Source organism: Monocercomonoides exilis, assembly GCF_001643675.1.
Source record: "Monocercomonoides exilis strain PA203 chromosome Unknown scaffold54-601524, whole genome shotgun sequence".
Classification (NCBI taxonomy): Eukaryota; Preaxostyla; order Oxymonadida; family Polymastigidae; genus Monocercomonoides; species Monocercomonoides exilis.
This window is the reverse complement of record NW_027150599.1, coordinates 195,958-213,564: the sequence shown is the minus strand read 5'-3', so window position 1 is coordinate 213,564 and position 17,607 is coordinate 195,958. Positions and strand designations below refer to the sequence as shown.

General features: G+C 39.0%; 6 protein-coding genes across 6 annotated transcripts; all 6 read right to left on the bottom strand.

Annotated features, from left to right (window-relative positions):
- Positions 1-91: 91 nt before the first annotated feature.
- MONOS_9794 (uncharacterized protein) lies at positions 92-632 on the bottom strand (the record flags this gene model as incomplete). The annotated part of the gene is made up of 2 exons (XM_067880326.1): positions 92-573; positions 620-632. The coding sequence occupies 2 exons, from the start codon at positions 630-632 to the stop codon at positions 92-94; spliced, it is 495 nt and encodes a 164-aa protein (XP_067720341.1).
- Positions 633-1,691: 1,059 nt separating this feature from the next.
- Positions 1,692-1,901, bottom strand: MONOS_9793 (uncharacterized protein; the record flags this gene model as incomplete). The annotated part of the gene is made up of 1 exon (XM_067880325.1): positions 1,692-1,901. The coding sequence occupies one exon, from the start codon at positions 1,899-1,901 to the stop codon at positions 1,692-1,694; it is 210 nt and encodes a 69-aa protein (XP_067720340.1).
- Positions 1,902-3,125: 1,224 nt separating this feature from the next.
- Positions 3,126-3,650, bottom strand: MONOS_9792 (uncharacterized protein; the record flags this gene model as incomplete). The annotated part of the gene is made up of 1 exon (XM_067880324.1): positions 3,126-3,650. The coding sequence occupies one exon, from the start codon at positions 3,648-3,650 to the stop codon at positions 3,126-3,128; it is 525 nt and encodes a 174-aa protein (XP_067720339.1).
- Positions 3,651-3,795: 145 nt separating this feature from the next.
- On the bottom strand, positions 3,796-4,104 carry MONOS_9791 (uncharacterized protein; the record flags this gene model as incomplete). Its single annotated transcript, XM_067880323.1, has 1 exon — positions 3,796-4,104. One exon carries the CDS (start codon positions 4,102-4,104, stop codon positions 3,796-3,798), a length of 309 nt encoding a protein of 102 aa, XP_067720338.1.
- Positions 4,105-5,224: 1,120 nt separating this feature from the next.
- Positions 5,225-13,034, bottom strand: MONOS_9790 (uncharacterized protein; the record flags this gene model as incomplete). Its single annotated transcript, XM_067880322.1, has 1 exon — positions 5,225-13,034. One exon carries the CDS (start codon positions 13,032-13,034, stop codon positions 5,895-5,897), a length of 7,140 nt encoding a protein of 2,379 aa, XP_067720337.1. The 3' UTR covers positions 5,225-5,894.
- A 2,294-nt stretch (positions 13,035-15,328) lies between these two features.
- On the bottom strand, positions 15,329-15,597 carry MONOS_18222 (uncharacterized protein; the record flags this gene model as incomplete). The annotated part of the gene is made up of 2 exons (XM_067871221.1): positions 15,329-15,484; positions 15,547-15,597. 2 exons carry the CDS (start codon positions 15,595-15,597, stop codon positions 15,329-15,331), a joined length of 207 nt encoding a protein of 68 aa, XP_067720336.1.
- Between the last annotated feature and the right edge of the window lie 2,010 nt (positions 15,598-17,607).

The following is a 17,607-nucleotide window of genomic DNA, read 5'->3' as shown; positions in this document are numbered from 1 at the left end:
CTTCTTCCGTGACGCTTCTTCCGATCTTTGCCTCTCTTCTTCAGTGGAATTGTGTCCTTCTCTCCAATCAGCTCACCTATGCTGCTGGGGATTATGGAGGGTTTCCTCTGACTACCTGGTAGTCGGGGTGTTGAGCTTCGAGGTTGCATCGTCTCCCTTTTCTTTCTTTCTTCCCTCCTTGACTCTCTCTTCTTTTTGATCGCTTTCTCGTAGGTTTCTTCCCTTCTTCAAGACCAGATTTTGGTGATTCCTCGGTGCAATCTTTCATATCTGCCTCTGCAATCTCCAGCCTCCCCTCCTTCGATTCTCCACTCTTATGTGGCTTGTTGTCTTCTCCACTCTGGGGTGCTGGTCCGCCGATTGTCTCCAGGATCCAATTTGTGTCTTGCACGGGTAAAATGGTATAATATTCCTGGCCACTCTCCAACCTGGCGCCCATCTCGCATAAGCATTGATAGCCTTCCAGTCCGCTCCTTCTCGTCTTGCCAAGTGCGTAATCACTGCATGTCTTATCGAGTGCGCGGCAAGTGTGTCGGGTATTCCGTTCTCTCTCAAAATCGCTGTTAACTCTTCCTAAATTTTTTGTAGTTTAGTAGGTCTACTCACTTCTATGTCCAACCACACATGTCCATCCTCAAAATTTGTCCTTATGTTATCCATCCAACGTTGGAGCGCTCCAACCGCATCGATACGTGAGTTTGGATGTTTATTAATATAAACTTTAACTGTCTCTCCCCCGGATGCTTTTGTTTGAACTTGTGTTTGTACCATATTCCTTTTTAATATCGTTGTCTCACTTCTCATTCTCTCCAGATCTGCTGGCCTTAATGCACCAAAAATCATAGTAGAGATGAGGGCTCTCCACTGGAGTGTTGGTATGTCCTTTGCGTCGTAGGAGGTTTAGGCCCACTTCGTGATGATTGTTAAGTCCCACATTGATTTGTATCGTTTGCCTCTTCTTGGCTTCTAACTAACATAAATTATTAGAAATATTTCAATGTCGTTCCCATCAATCTTAGTCTCCCTGAAAAGGTTGATGGACTCCAGTACTTTCCGTACTGTCTGATGAATCACTCCAACAGACAGGTTAGTATTTGAAAGCATTTCGGTAAACTCTGCCATAATCCTTTTGGCATCTCTGGTTGTGAGTGGGTCAATGTCATCTATGCTCTCTCTATCGAAAAATTGCTTAAATCTTCGCAACGCTCTCCACGTATCCCTTTCACTCTTCTGGTTTCTCAGTATTGCTGCTGCTATATCTCTTGCTCCAACAAATTCTCCTCATGCGAGGAAAAGGTCCCTTCCCGGTATATTCTCTTCTCCAGTATAACGCTTATTACCTCTCCTGGGGGTAATTTCCAGCCTTCCCTTCTCATCCTGGCTCCTTATATCATGCACTTCTGAAAGGTCCCCAGGGTTCTTGTCGAAGGCCCAGGCTGCCGCAGCGGTATCCTGGTCTGCCCCCGCTAGTCTGGCAGAATCAGAATCGTCAGTTCCTTCCAGGCCTCCTTCATCTTCTCTTTCAACACCCGTCCAATGTTTCTCAGGAACGGATGGACTAACACTATGTCGTCTTCTGGTGTTTCTCTCTCTCTCCTCCTTCTCAGAGAGGATAGTCTCCAAGTACTTCCGCAGGGCACAGGCGCAATCCGTTCTGAATTTGTATCTCGTGTTCTAGGTGAGACTAATTGTCATATCTCTGCGACTTTCTCCCCCTTCAGTGCATAGTCCGGCTTTCTTGCCATCCGACTGAGTACGTCTGCTTTCGTGTTCTGCTCTCCCTGGAGATGTTTCGTTTGTGTCGTAATGTCCAGGTTGTTCAGTTTCTTCTCCAAAGCCCTCAGTGTAGGAATGAGCGATGGCGCTCCCCTCTTCTTCTGTATTGTCCGTCTCGTCGACATGTTGTCTGTCTTCAGACAAATATGATCAATCTTCTGTTGTTGCAGCCATGCTCCCTTTCTCTCTAATGTACTCAACACAGCTCTTGACTCCTTCTCGTTGATTGCAAGCGTGCTCTCCTGGGGGGTCCAACTTCCATGGACATAAATCTTCTCTTCCTTGTTCTCTTTCGGTATTGCAAACACTGCACCCCATCCCAGCTCTGACGCATCCGTTGTAAGTACTGCTTGCCTTGTTCTCTTCCTCAGACACCTCTATTTGTTTTCTTTCAGGGTCTTCTTCCAATGTGTTAATTCTCCCAAAATCATAGGGTTGGATACGACCGTTCCATTCCAGCCCACGCTGGCTATTGCCTGCCTCAGCACGTGTTGCATTCGCTTCATCCACAAGCTCGCTGGTGTGTGCTACAGCCTCACGAAGTTCAGCCTTCCGAGGAGTGCTGCTAGATCCCTCGTCTTATGTCTCTTCCTTTTCTTTGCCAGTGCTATCCAGGTTCGCACATCCTTTAGCAGCAACACTCTCTTCCTCTTTTGGAGCGTCAATTCCATCTTCTCCGAATTCCACAGACATTCCAAAAACTCCCCACTCCTTGTGGATTAAAAACTCAGTTTCTCTTCCGACAGTATCCAGCCCAGACTTCTCAAGAACTGGGCTATCTCCTGTGAGATCGATCTCAATGCATCCCTGTCTGGGTGCATGAGGAGAATGTCGTCCATATATATTGCTAACTTCACTTTCTACTTCTCTCTGATGAACGAGGCTGCCCGTCTCATTATCTTCGTGAAAACTCTGGTGGCGTCTTTCGCTCCAAATGGCATCCCTACGTAAGCGTAACATTGACTTTGAAAGCTGAAGTACAGAAAGGGAATGAATTGTTCGTCCACCTTGACATGCTGATATGCACTCGATATATCCAGTGTTGTCATCCTATCGTTCTCCTCCAGGAGTTCTACCACTGTCTCCTGGGTATCCATCTTGAAGTGTTTTCCCTGTACTTCCTCGTTTAGAGCTCTGCAATCCAGGATCTTCCTCCACTTTCCGTTCTACTTTATCTCCTTGAATGTCGGGTTGAACCACTTCACCTCCGACTTCTGTATGGGCTTCAACACTCCGTCTTTCAATTCCTCCTCCAAGAGGGATAAATAATTGTTCGTCATCTCCGTCGTCCTTCGAAACTTCTGTTTGTGTCTTCTCTCCTCGAGTGAGATTGAGGATTGGGGCCTTTTCTATTGAGCTCTTATACCACGGCTCACTAGTTTGTCTCCCCCAATCTTCTTCCATTCGCTCAGTCTGTTCACCAGTCTCCCAGGAAGTGGTTCCCTCAGTGGTCCAATCGCTATACTCTCTTTCACTTCTGGTGTCTTGTGGCCATACTGCATCCGTGTTTTCTCTTCCCCTTCGTAAATATTTGCAACTACTGTCTTCGAGCCCTCCTCCAGAGTGCTCCCAATTGGGGACTCGATAACAATCCCAGAAGCTCTCCAGACTCCCTTCTCGTTCACCTTCCCGGAGCTCCGATCGTTCTTCTGTCTTGTCCTGCGAAGAAATACGCAGTCTCCTTCTGTTCTCGTTGCCTCGTGTTGCGCCTCTTCTCTCGGTCTCTCCATCACACGATCCTCTGTAATTTCTCGTTCTCTTTTCTTCTTTTGGTCTAGCATGCTCACCACATTTCCGATATTCACGGATTGTTTCGGCGCTTCCGTCTTCAATTTCATCTCGCCAAGAGCTGCGGTTTCTTGTCGCGTTGTCATTTCGCTAAAATCTGATACTCTCTCACTCTTCTCTCTCTACTCTCTCTCCCCTCTCCCCTTCTACTCCTGCTACCATTTGTTGGCTCCAACTGTTGATTCCACAGCTGTCCCTCCTTGAGTATTTGGAGGAGCTTGGGGCAATGGCTCAGTGATAGGGACTGGCCTCCCAGCGATGGTTGGGACAAACTGCGCTTGGAACTGGGGCATTCTCTTCTTTCCCCTGAAGTCTGTGAAGCTCCTTCCGTATCCCCTTCTCTGAAGTTGTCTGTATACGAATCCCTGGGTGCTCCTTTCCGAACTGTATCTTCTCGGTGGTCTCGCTTCTGGCCGTTGCAAGGCCGAACCCTGCCGAGGAGTCGTGAGATGCACAGCATACTGTTGCATCTCCCTCTGCTCGAAAAAAGCCGGTGCTATCAACCAACTTTCTTAGATTCACTGGCACCTCCTTGGACATTCCACCTTCTAAAAAGCCTTTCGCGCTCTCCCAGCCCGATTGGGGTATAACTTTCAGTAGGTTAATTCTGCTGATACAGCCGGAGATAAGCTCATAGGCGCAAAACAGTCCTCTCAGTCGTTCTTTCTCCTCCTCAGAAAGGTGAATTCTCTTCAGCTCCTTTGCTGTGAGGGATGCAATCACTTTCGCTGCTTCAAAGCCCGATTCAAGAGCAGGCTGGAGGAGCTCGATTACTCGGCTCGCTTTTGGTGAGTCTCATCTCCCCTATGTTGTGATAGCAGTTTTGGCCAGCGAGTTCCAGCTTGTGTCTGTGTGTCCTGTAAAAAACTCCTTAGTCGTTCCCTCTTCACTTTTCTCATTGGCAGCATCCCCGTAGCTCCGAACTGACTTGGTCATGCTTGGCTTCTGGTGATTTCTTCGATCATGTTTTCTACCCTTGATAGCCTGTGAATAAGATCATATCCTCTGTCCTCGCCGTCGCTATTTGGCGCTCTAACAGTATCTTGAGTCATTCTTCCTGTGGACAATGGAATGCAAAGGAGGTTAAATTGTTGGCGAAGTTTGATCTCAAACTACCCATAATTAAAAATAATACTCATTATTGAGGAGCAAACCCGCTCCTTGTGTTTGTTGATTCGCTCCATTGTGAATTGTCAAGGGAGAATGAGTCTGATGATGGAGGTTTGGCTGGAAAAGATGGTGTAGGCCGTAAAAAAGAAGAAGATAATGCTTGTGGATCACAAACAAAACAAAGCTATTTTTTGTATTTGTTGTGATTAAAGAAGAATAACAAATGGAAATGGGATGGAAAATATTTGCGAGAAAAGCTGATAACAGCTGCAGCATTTTTGAAAGGATACTTTGGAAGAAGCATTGCAGAGACAGAAGTTAGAGGAGCGAAGGATGGAGATGGAAGAAGAAAATTTGAACTGCATTTGATGCAAAGAATTCAGGGAGAAGTGATAAATTTGAGTCATTGGATGAAGTGTCACATAAGAGTTATTTATCAAATTGTTTTTGCGAAGGTGAGAGATTTAAACATGAAAACAAACAAGTCTCTGAGAACTTAAAAAGATAACTGGAATCTGTTCATTTTCTGATGAAATATATTTGTCAGATTTCTTTGAAATAGCATTTATTAATTTGTTACAAGAATTGAAAAAATGATAAATCATTCTCCGAAAAATAAAGAAGATGAATGCGAATATGTAATGAGCATGAAATATGAAGAATCGAATAATAAATTTTGAAAGAGATACATGAATATACACATATACAATGAACTATAAATAAAAAAAAAGGTTAGCTATTTAAAAAAATGAAGAGCGAAAACAGAAGTTGGAAAAAATCAATTCAACGGGTTTTCTATGAATGGAATCACAACAAATAAAAATAGTGAAAATGTTTGAAAAAAAATAACTGAAATGTTCATCCATTTATGAAACAGTTGCTGATATAGAAGTCTGAGTTACAATTGACGAAAGAAAACTATCAACAAAAGAAAATATTTTTCAACAAAAACTTAAAAAATATATTCCATAAAAAGTACGCCCATATTCCAAAACAAATGAAAAGCATCAGACTCTCTCAAAGAAAGAGCCAGTTTCACGCAAAAACAAACAAAAAAATTTTGTTTTCATCTAAACCATTCACCATTATTTTCATCCCCTTCCCATTCATTTCATGTCACATCTTTTTCTGCCTTCACAACCTTCTGCAGGCTCATCCAATTCCAAAGCGCATTTTGTGAAGATCCATAAAACTGCAAGAACCAACATCTTTCATAATTTTCATCTCTCACTGAACAAGCTCCCACCCCAACTCCCTCTTCCACTTCCACTTTCATTGTTCCTTCTATTTGTGTCTTCTTCAACATCCACAGCATCTGACACAGTCATGATAACAGCTCCTGCTGGAAAACGCTGAATGAACTCTCGTTTCAGTCCAATCAGAGAAGGTCGTTGTTCTGGAACTGCTGAAACACACTGTCCAATCAGTGCGCTCATGCTTCCATTGTTGGCTTCATTCTTCGGCCTTTCTCCATTCACAATTTTCTGCCCAGCTGCCTCTGCTTCATACTCTCCAAATGGGATTTGAAGAGTCAGACACTCCCACAGCATCATCCCAATCGAAAACACCACTGTCTTTTTCGTTGCTCCCATCTTCTTGTTGATCAACAGCTCTGGTGCCTTCCATCTCAAGCACTCTTTTTTGAAGCTATCTTCTTCCTCAAACGCTGATGAGGGTAGAGAGTCACTTTCATCGTTATCACTGGCAGATGTCACAACTGTTGATGAAGAGATGGAGGATGAATCTGAATCATCATCTGACAATAAGTCAGAATGCATCACAATACAAATCACCATGTGCTCTGAGAAGAGAACAATGTGAGGACTCAGATTGGCAAGTGACTGAAGTGGGTTTTCCATCTCGTCAAATGAGTGGAGTGCCAGATTAGCTACCCAGAACAGGATCTGAGCAGCTGTTTGTTCTCTTTCCTTCAATGTGCCAATCGCCATCTCTTTTGTCTTATTCCTTCCATGAAGCAGCATGAACAGTGAATCTCTCAGATCCACAATCAGCTTCTCATGTGGCGAAGAGCATGCCATTGCATCCACCAGATTCGACATCGATGAGGTGGTGGGACACAGACTCTCTGGTCGGATAAAAGTGGAATCAGAATCGGTCGTTGAAGTGGATGAGATAGATGGCGATGGCGTTCTCTTCCTTATCTCTTCTTCATCATCAACCTTCTCCAACATCCATTCTGGGATCTTGTCTGAATCATTTCCCAATATGCATTCAGTGGAGCCACTTTCAGATAGAAGATGCTCTGATGACTCCGAGTGTTGCATATTCGTATCATACACTCTCTTCATTATCCTTTCCTCGTTCTTCTTCTCTCCCTCCTTCTCTGCTCTCCTCCATTGCTCTTCTGGTGACATCTCCATCGTCACCATCTCAAACGCTTTCGGATCCTTTTTGATGTTGTCATTCACAATCTCTCTCAAATCCTTCGCTTCATTCTTTGCCTTCCTCCATCGAACAATGAAAATCACAAGTGAGATTAGAATTATCAATAAAATCACAACAAGAACAAGAACAATCAACAACCAGTAAGATTTTCCTTCTTTTCCTCCTTCAACAATCCTTTCATCTCCTTTCACCTTTGATTCTGTTTTGTTTTTCACAATCTGTGGGCTTGTCGCAGCCAATTGCTTTCCAAACAATATCATCACCGACACCTCTGTTTCATCTGCAATCGTTGAAATATTTTCTGATGGGATTTTCCCAATCACTTCCGTTTCTGATATGAAACTGTCTTCCTCAAATGGATATGTCTCAACCAACTCCACATCCCCTGTTTTGAATATCAATCTGAATGACAAGTCACAAGGAAGAAGAAGTGATCCCTTGAATTTCAAAACAATATCGCTGTCCTTTTCTTTCACAGACGCCTTGTCCAGAACTGTAATGAAGAAAGGAGATGACCTTTCTCCTGCTATCCCTCTCAAATCACATCCATCATTCAGAATCCAAAGAGAAGAATTCTTCTCTTGTCCATCTCCACCTTTCAAGCTGGTGATGGTTAATGAAGCAGAACCTGAACAAATGATGTTTCTTCGAAGAGAAGGATATTTTACAATGAATGGATTGTTGTTCACAAACTCACCTTTTTCAATCGTCATATTGCCAGCAGATATGGATAACCCACCAGATGAAGAATTCAATATTGTAACATATTTCATCACCAGTGAAGAATTCGCTGAATGGACAAGCGATCCATTCCATTCACATATTTCTCTGAAATCATTATTTCTCTCGCTTTCACTTTCTTTTGAAAGAATTCCTTCAAGCTCACACATATTCATATGAGCATCTTTCATGTTGTCAAGTTCCATGATGCTCCCTTTATCAGAGTGAGAAACGCAGTTGGAACACGAACAATTGGAAAGAACTGTGTGAGCGGATGATGAAGATGCTGAGAAAACTGAAGCTCCTTCTGAGTTCCTTGAGCAGTTATTGAATGATGAATCAACAAGAGTAATTGTTCCTGAAGCTGAACAGTTTATCGAAATGATACAGCAATCAGACAGCTTCATCCCATTAGCATCAATTCCATTGAAAGCAACATTTCCACAACTGCCAATCTCAAATATATTTGTTATTGAATCAATATTTTCCAGTTTAACATTTGTGATTGAGACACCATCTCCATTCAGCAAAAATGAAGGCTTCTTGAACGAAAGCATTGATATTGAGCAGTTGTCAATATGAAGAATTCCATTTTCGATGCTCAACAATGTTGAATTGAGAACAGATTCAATGTTTTCTGATTCCAAAATCGAAGAAAAATAAACAGATGAAAGAGAAAGCTGTCCATTTTCTTCATGAATAATTGAACTGCCCGAATACGAAAACAACTGGCCAATGTTGAATTTCACACTCTCAATCCGAACTTTCTCTGAGATTGTGAAAAGATTTCCAGAATCACCTGCAATTGTTGAGTTCAGATGCACCAAAGCAGCTGAAGGAGATTGCAATGAGCGGATGATCACATTCAAAGCACTGCTTTCTCCATTGATTATTGTCTCTTCTGATATCAACAGCTGTGAGTACAGAGATGGAATAACGTGCTGGATTCCAACATTCAGCGATTGACAAGGCATACTGAACTCTCCACATTGCTTGCTGTCTGTGTGATTATCTGCAACTGATGACACAAATATCGTCTCGCTCTGGTATTTCACAACTCTCAGCAAAAGATCTTCTTCCCTCACAAAAGAATCTGTTGTGCAGCCCCATAAAGCCAGTTCTTTCACAAACGGCGATCTGAAATCCAACAAGAATTGCTCTTCAACAATTTGTGTTTCGATTGAGTGGCATCGAACATACACATCTCTCCCTCTATATGCAGAGTTATCTCTGAACGTGATATTGGAAAGAACAAAATTCAGAGGCTGCTCAACCACCGTGGCGCATTCCAGAAACAGCCACCCACCTCTTCCTGTGGTGGAGCAGAAGCACTCAGAAATCGTGCAAAATGAGCAGTTAAAGCTTCCTTCCTCATTCAAAACATAAAACATCCCTCCTCCCTTTCCGCACCTTGTTCCCCCACATTTTTTCATCGTTGTGTTTCTTATCACTATTTTCAATGGCTCATCATTCACATTTCGAATGATAGGAATATCATTGGTTATGTTCTGGGTGACTTCTTCGAATGAACTCCACTCAATAAGAACATCTTGTTCCTCTTCATTTGTCTCTCTTCTTGAACTCTTTGAAATGCTCAATCCGCTTGCTCCCTCCAGCTCAACATTCTTCATTGTCAGGTTTTTCACATTCAATATCGTTGTTGACAACACAGAAATTACATCTTTTGAAAAGCTCAACAATTGCATTGTCACAAACTCCAATACAACTGTGCCTCCATCTGCTTTGATCAGTCCAAAATTCATTATTTCTTCTCCACTTTCTTCATTTTTTGTGAACGAGCAGTCTTTCAGAGTCAATATTCCTTCACTTGATCCAACATCCATCAAATAATTGACTCCATTTGTGAATGAAGATGGCATCACAAAGCTAATCAGTTCGAAATTGGCAATTCCAGAAATCTTCATTGCTGCTCCTTCTGCTCCTTCAAGTGATGTGTGACATTCCAAAGAGCACATTTCTTCATCATCCGATTTCACTGATATTCCACTGAGATAAACGCATTTCTGGAGAATTCCTTTACCAATGATGTTAATTTTTCTTTTATTTCCTTCAAGTATTCGCTCCAATGAATAATCAATTGATTGACAAGGATAATCTGAGAATCCGCATGCACCCGTATCTCTTCCTTTGTCTCCAATAAATATCTCCGATCCGAGTTTAAGCCAGAAATATACCAGTGGAATCGCATTTGTTGTGTCGCTTCCATCAAAGCCCCTCATTGAATCCAATGAAATATCATCCAGATGCCCAGACACAAATGGAAGTGAGTCATTTGTGATGCTCTTCGTCAAGTTGAATGATACAACAAACAGGTCATTTCCATATTTTGCAGAATTTGGCTTGTCTGCATCGAAAATGGGCGATGCTATCACAAAAGAAGTTTCGTCATCAATCACCTTCAGTGCCATCCCTCCCCCAAATCCATTCTTCTCTTTTTCGGCAGGAGCTGTGCATCCTGTGAATGTGCAAGAAATAATATTCATTTGAGTGCTCCCCTTCAATTGGGCATTGATAGCCCCTCCTCTGCTTCCATCAGCCTGCACAGAGCATTCCTCAAAATCACATTCTTCAATATTTATTTGTGTGTTCGTATTTTCATCAACGATGTTGTCAATGTTGATGCAGCCTCCACTTCCAGCTGCTCTTTCGATTTTTGTGTAATTGCTTTTCGTCATGTTCAACCATTTGGTGCTCATTGACTCGGTATTTGTTCCACTTCCACATAAAGAGATTAACGGATTTCCACTCAAAGTGATTGACGAAGCTGAAAACGAATCAATGGCCAAGGTGCCAGATTCGACAGATAAAAACAGAAATGTCAATTCTGATGATGGATTTTGAAGAGAAATAGAACAATGGGACAGAGTCAACGAAGAAGAAGTTGATGAAATAAAAGTGGAATGTGACGAAAGAGAAGATGGAAGAGAGAAGATGAGCTTTGACAAGTCCGTTTCAACATTTGTTGTTATCATCGCAAAATCAGATTCAATTTCAATATCGGAGACTATCCAGCCACTTTGATCATCGTTTCCTTTGATTTCATGCTTCTGTTCACCAAATGCCAATTCATCGCTCATCAAAACCTTTCCATTCACAACAACTTTCTTTTCTTCTGTTTGCCTTGTGAGTGAGTGCTTTATTGTCAAACAAGGGAATTGAGCAATTCCACAATGTGAATGATCGGATGCCTCAGAATTGCTCACATATATTTCTTCTGGAGTGGGAAGGAGATAGATGCACAGTGGAATGGCCACACTGATGTTTCCATTGTCATATCCTCGAACTTTGTCAAAAGAATCCAAAGAGGCTGTCACACAAGTGATTATTTGTGATTTTGCAGTCACTTCCAAATTTGGTGAAAGAACAAAGATATCATTCCCCCATTTGGCTGTGTTTGATCCAAATGAGGAAGAAATCAGGAAATCTGGATTTTCATTCAATAATCGAAGAAGAATTCCTCCTCCAAGACCATTGGATGTTGAGCAAAAGCATCCATCAAACATCCCGCCTTTCACTTTCACTTCGTTTTCATTCCCTGCACATAGCATCATCGATCCTCCATTTTCTGAATTTGTGCTTCCACATCCTTCAAAAGTGCTCGAATTCAGATCGATGTTTGCCTTGTCATTCGAAAATGACATCACAGCTGCTCCGCTTGTTGTTCTTTCTATTTCATTAAAAGTGCATTCTGAAAGAGTCAATGAAATTTCATTTGTTGAAGAAAGTGAAAACAATGAAGTTGTTGAGATTGTCTTTGCCCAGTTCACATGTTCCATTTGCAACATCCCATTCTGAATGTTTATCAATTCTGTTGAAAAAGCTGTTTCTGAAGTTTGCCCATATCCTGTTGATATGTTCAATCTGCTAATATGCATCTCTCCTGTTCCACTTATCTCAAATAGCCTTGATTCACCGTTATTCGGATGAGCCGAGTCATGCACAAGAACAAAGTCCCTGACAGATAACGTTCCTGTGGAGACTGAAAAAAGAGACAAACTAGATGCCTCTAATTCAATTTGAACTGTTGTGCTCAAATCGCTTTGGCCATATATTGTGTAAGAATTGATATTGCAGTCCCCACATTTTGTCTCTGAAATCGTTCCTGTGAGTATCTCTATATCGGAAACAAATTCTGGAATCAGCTGTGTGAGACAGCGGCTGATGGTGCAGCAAGGATGGCTTTCATCCCGTCCGCATGCATATGTATCAATGGCATTGGGTTCTGTTTGTACCGAAGAGACAAATCTGGTTCTTCCAAAATCGTTTCGAAGCCATTCGCTTTTATCGACAATTCTGTCATTATCCAAGCTTATTCTGTTCTCTGTTTGCCTTGTAGAATAGCATGTGGAATCAATATTGTTTTCTTTTGAATTTTGGAGCATTATATCATGTCCTGCTATATCGCATGTATTGTTGTGAAAAAAGCAGTAGTAAAATAATTTTCCGCAATTGTTGCTATTAATTATTATGCCAACAGCGCCTCCTCCATGCATTGAATAACAATGATAAAATAAACAATTTGAGAAAATAATTTGGTCTGTACAACTCCAATGCAGAATGGCGCCTCCTGTGCCATCTCGTGAAGAATTGCATCGACAAAATTTGAAGAATGAATTTGTAATGCAATACTTTTGTCTTTGAGCATTAACCTGATAGTAACTTAACGCTCCTCCATCATTGGCAGCAGAACAGTTACAAAATGAACAATCATCAACCATAGACTGTGAATTTATTATTTCTAAATCAATTCCCCCTCCCCCATAAATTTTTATCTCTGCTGCTGTGCATTGAGAAAATGTAGAATGAAGCACAACACATTTAGCAATTCTTTGAGCATATATTCCTCCCCCTCTTGTTAAAGAAGCGCTGCATCTTGTGAATGAAGAATTTTCAACTGTTAAAATTGCATTTTCATTGTCGTGAATAAAAAGAGCACCTCCTTGTGGTGCTGTGCAATCAGTCCATTCACACAATGAAAAGGATTGGCTATCTGTCAAATTCATTTGCCCTTTTTTCTCAAGTGCATTTGTTTCTCTTTTCCCATTGTGTGAAGTTGTGTTTTTACAGACAAATTTCTCTGAAGAAAGCAATCCACTCGAAATCCCTCCTTCAAAGGTATTCACACATGCATAAATGAGGCAATTCTCCATTGAACTCAACAAGCATGAATGCTCCATCTGATAATCACTGTTCTTGCCTGATTTCACAGACATGTTCCTGAAGGCACAGTTAGAAATCTCTTCACTTTTGCTCTTTCCAGACAATAGGAGATAATCTGAAGCTGAAACAGCCAGATCTGCAACGATGGAATTCCTCAAAATGGCAGAATTTGAATCATCACATGAAAAAACAAGACTGGAAGGGCTGACATTCATTTGGGGGGTCAAACTCAGATTCACCATGTTGATAGTCCCACTTTGCAAATGAAAAGGAGATGCTGATTCTTGGTGGGAAATGCACAAATCCAGCATCACGCTTGATTTATCTGCGATAAGCATCAAAGGTGAAGAAGAATGTTCAAGTGCCACATTTTTCAGTCCAACTGTAGAATTGAAGAATCCAAAAAATGTGTTTTTCACTGTAGATATTCTTGGTTGCAATGTTTTCTCTCCTGAAAATGAACTCTGCCGGAACAAATGATTGTTATCGACTTTCGATTGAAATTGCGCATCGTTTGAGTTTCCTTCACCAAAATAAACACAAATAATGAAAAATACAAAAATTCGAAAGAATACCTTTGTTCTCCAATGTGGCTGCTCCAGAGATATCTTGTGCTTCAAATGCCTTTCCAAGAATCAAACATGCAAAAAGGAGCAAATGCATTCTCGAATGGAATGATAATCAATTTTGATTTGAAAATTTTAATTTTTTTCCGGACGATCAAATAGAAATAAATTATGGTTGTCAACACAATTGGAAAGAAAAAAGGATTTCATTCAGCAATCATTTTGAGAGCATGTGAAAGACATCTGAGTAACTTCCAAAGCAATGTCATTTCTTCAATTATTGCCAGCCATGAATCGGTGTCTGCTGTTTCATGTGATAATTTTTCACTTCAAAAAACAAAAAATAAACAATAAAAAGGATGAAATTTGAAAAAAATGAACAATAATTGAAAAAGAAATGCAAAATCTGGGGATATGAAATATGCTCAAATCAATATATCACAAATAAAATAAGAACCAATCTTGCATCACTTGTGAATCAACAAAAAAATATTATTTTTTCTGAAAATTTTTGGTTTTTCAGAAAACGTAGAATTCTTCATGTTTGTGGCATTGATTGTATTGAACATAAAAAAAAGAAACCATCAAACAGAAATATCGATCCAATAAAGGAACAAAAAGTTGAAACTTCTATTTCAAAACACATACCCTCAATAATTACCCTTGAAAAGGTGTTGTTTCAAATTATCAAAAGTCTCCTCTCCTAATGCAATTAAATGGAGATTCCTTCTTCACCAATTGTTCCAATCTTCACTGAAAACATAAGGTGACAATCTTTCTTCGTCATTCTGTTTTTGTTGTTGCAAGCGTTCATCCGCCTTCTCTTTCTTCTTCCTCTTCTCTCTTTTTCTCATCTTCTCTTCATTTGACCTTTCTCCCTTGACAGATTTTTATTCTTTCCCTCAATCCTATTCCACAATTTCTCTTCCTTTTCTCTCTCTTTTTTTTTCCTTCTTTTTTTTCCTCTCATTCTTCTCAATCATCATAAAAAAATTCATCTTTTCCCTCCAACTGAAATCTTTTTTCTGCCCAAACCTCAAACTCCAAATCTCCTCTTCTTCAAAGAAGTCTTGTGGGGAGTGATTCATCATCATCATCCCCTCCCTCAAACTTTCTCTTCATTTTCTCTCTTCTCCATTTTTCTCTTCACACTCCCTCCTGTTTCACCTTGTTATACCACTTCTCCAGCTTCTTCACCCAAAACATCCAAATGCATTCTTCTCCTTTATTCGTCCTCCCCTTTCTTACTCCTTCTCAATTTTTCTTTTTCATCCATTTTGGAAAACATTCGATGTTTGACATTCAAAAATACCCATCTGTTTATTTTCTGCGAGGTGAAACTTTTTAGAGAACGTTTGTACTGATTGAAAGGAAATGTTTCGTGAAACCTTCTCTGCATATATTCTTGAAAAAAAAAATAAAAAATAAAAATAAAAGCTTTTTATATTTTGTTATTACAATTCAAAAAATTCATTTTCCAAAAAAAATCAAAAAAAATAAAATAAAACAAATCAAAAAGTTTTCTATTTCTTTCAATTCTTCAAATTTTTCATCATTCAATAAAATCAACTTTTTCTGCAAACACTTGCTCATTTTGTCCTTCTTCGTTTGCTAAGCACTCCCATTGCGAAATATCGACAATCCCATTTGACTCTTCTCTCTTCTCAATCTCTTGTTCCTCGCTTTCCGTTCTTCATTTGCCCTGCCTCCATCTCTTTCTTCTTCCTCCAAATAACTCCATTCTTTCATTCTCTTTTCCATCTTCTTCTTTTTCCTGTCTATCATCGCTCGCTTTCAATTCTTCCAATAACGTTGTCATTTCTACTCATGCAAAGCCTTCCAATGCACAATCGTTCAACATCACAGCCTTTTCTGATCAATTGCATGCCTTTGAATAAAAATCTGGAATGTCTCCAAAATGCATCTTGTTGAAATACCTAAAAAGGAAAAGATAATGTGAAAGCGAATGGCACAGAACAAATGTATAAAAAATTCAAACCTCACAACAAATGCAGAGTGGTTGATGTCCAACGACTGTTCCAAACTTCATTTTTCAATAAAAAGCAACCAATACATTTTAAGCAAATTCAAAAAGATTACAATGAAAATGGCAGCATGTTCAACGAAGAATGAAGGCTTTGATAGAACTGAATGTTATTTATGTGAAAACTGTTGAAATCAGCATTATTCTTTTGGTTTCCCCTAGCAAGGCAAATAAATGCATAAACTATCAAGGGCATGTTGCACAAAAAATGGTGGAGCCTTCAAGTGCACCCTTGTCAGTTATCTGAAAATTGCTGTGTTTTGTGGAAGAAATTGATATCTCCTCCATTGTCAACAACAATTTGGTTCTGGCAAATAAAAGAGGGACTGTCATTGAACTATGTGTTGGATGTTTTGTTATTCTTCCGATGTTGTTTGTTCGCGTTGTTGAGCTGCGTTGGTTGAATTATGATTTGAAGATTTTCCTTCCTTTGAAATAAAACCTCACTTCCAATCTTTATGCTTCTGCAACTCCATCACAAATAGAGAGTTAAATAATTTATGACCTTTTTTTTCAATGCCGCTCCAAAAATAAGGTTTGACGAAGAATTTACAGTTGTCAAATCATCTATTATGGTTGAATGAAAGAAAAAATGAGATTTAACAAGTGATTAATTCAATTTTATATACTTTGTATTAAACATATATGTGTGACTATTTCTCTTCCAACATTTGACTCATGATGTCCTTCTTTTTCTTTTTTAAGGGATTATTCTAATTTCAAACGTTCCATGTTTATTTTCAAAAATTCCAAATTTGAGATTCGACTTTTTTCTGTGAAACGATGATTTCTCATTTTATGCTTGTTATGAAATACTGATTTATCCCAAGAAGATTTTTTTTTTGAATTTTTAATGTTTGTGACTATTTTTGATTTTTTGAGAGAAGAAATTGCAAAGGAGTGAAATAAATCTATCAGCATCGTTGGAAAAAATATGTTAAATATAAAAGAGAGAACAAAAATCAAATGATGAGAATGAAGCGATTTAATTGAAATTTTGACAATCTTGAAATTTCGTTTCAACCATTTTCATTTATTGAAGATTTTTGTTCATAATAATAATTATTTGACAGAAATGCAAAATTTAAAAAATTAACTTTTAGAAATATTTCGAAAATATTCAATCGGATGACATGTGGAATTGTATCGAATTCGTGTTTCTTTCGAGAATTATTTTGTATTCAGTTGTATTTATTGTTAAAGATTTGACTCATTGAAATGTTAGAAATGAAACATTGATCTTGAAAACCAAATGTGTGATTCAATAATCAACAAAGAACAGAAACAATATTATTTTCAAAATTTAGAAAAGAATGTCCAATGAATACACAAAAATTGAAAAACGAAAAAAGTGGACAACTGTTTGATAAAAATTATTCAAAAAAAAAAAAAAAAAAAAAAAAAAAAAAAAAAAACTCAAATAACAAAATTCTTTGTGGAGATATGATGGTAAATTTGTTCTTTTGAGCTTTTCCCCCCACAAAGCGATAAATTTTTGTTTCATTCATTTCTTCATTAAACAGGCTCAGATTTTAAGATATATTAGATTATCAAATCAGTAAACTAGTTTAAAAGACATAATAACATGAAGAAACTATTATTTTTGGAATCATAACTTTTTTTTCAGATTTTGATTTTTCAAAGGTTGTTTGTCAACGGAAAAACATTTTGTTCTCAAATGCCAAATTCATCACACATGTTGCAGAAACCAATGCTATAACTGAATGAAAAATGAAGATGTGGGTGTTTATTTTTAAATCATATTTTTCCATTTTAAATTTTCGATCCGAAAAGGCTCTCTTGGATATGAACAAATGAACATAGATAAAAGAATATGCATTTTTCAAAAGCCCATCGTTTTCAATTCAGCTATAACATTTATTTTTGAAACAGTTCTGATGAATTTAGCACTTGAATAAAAAATCTTTACACAATGGAAAACAATCTTTTATAAAAATAGCACTCCGTAAAATGTTATGATTTCAAAAAGAATTACCCATGTACAAAATATGCCTT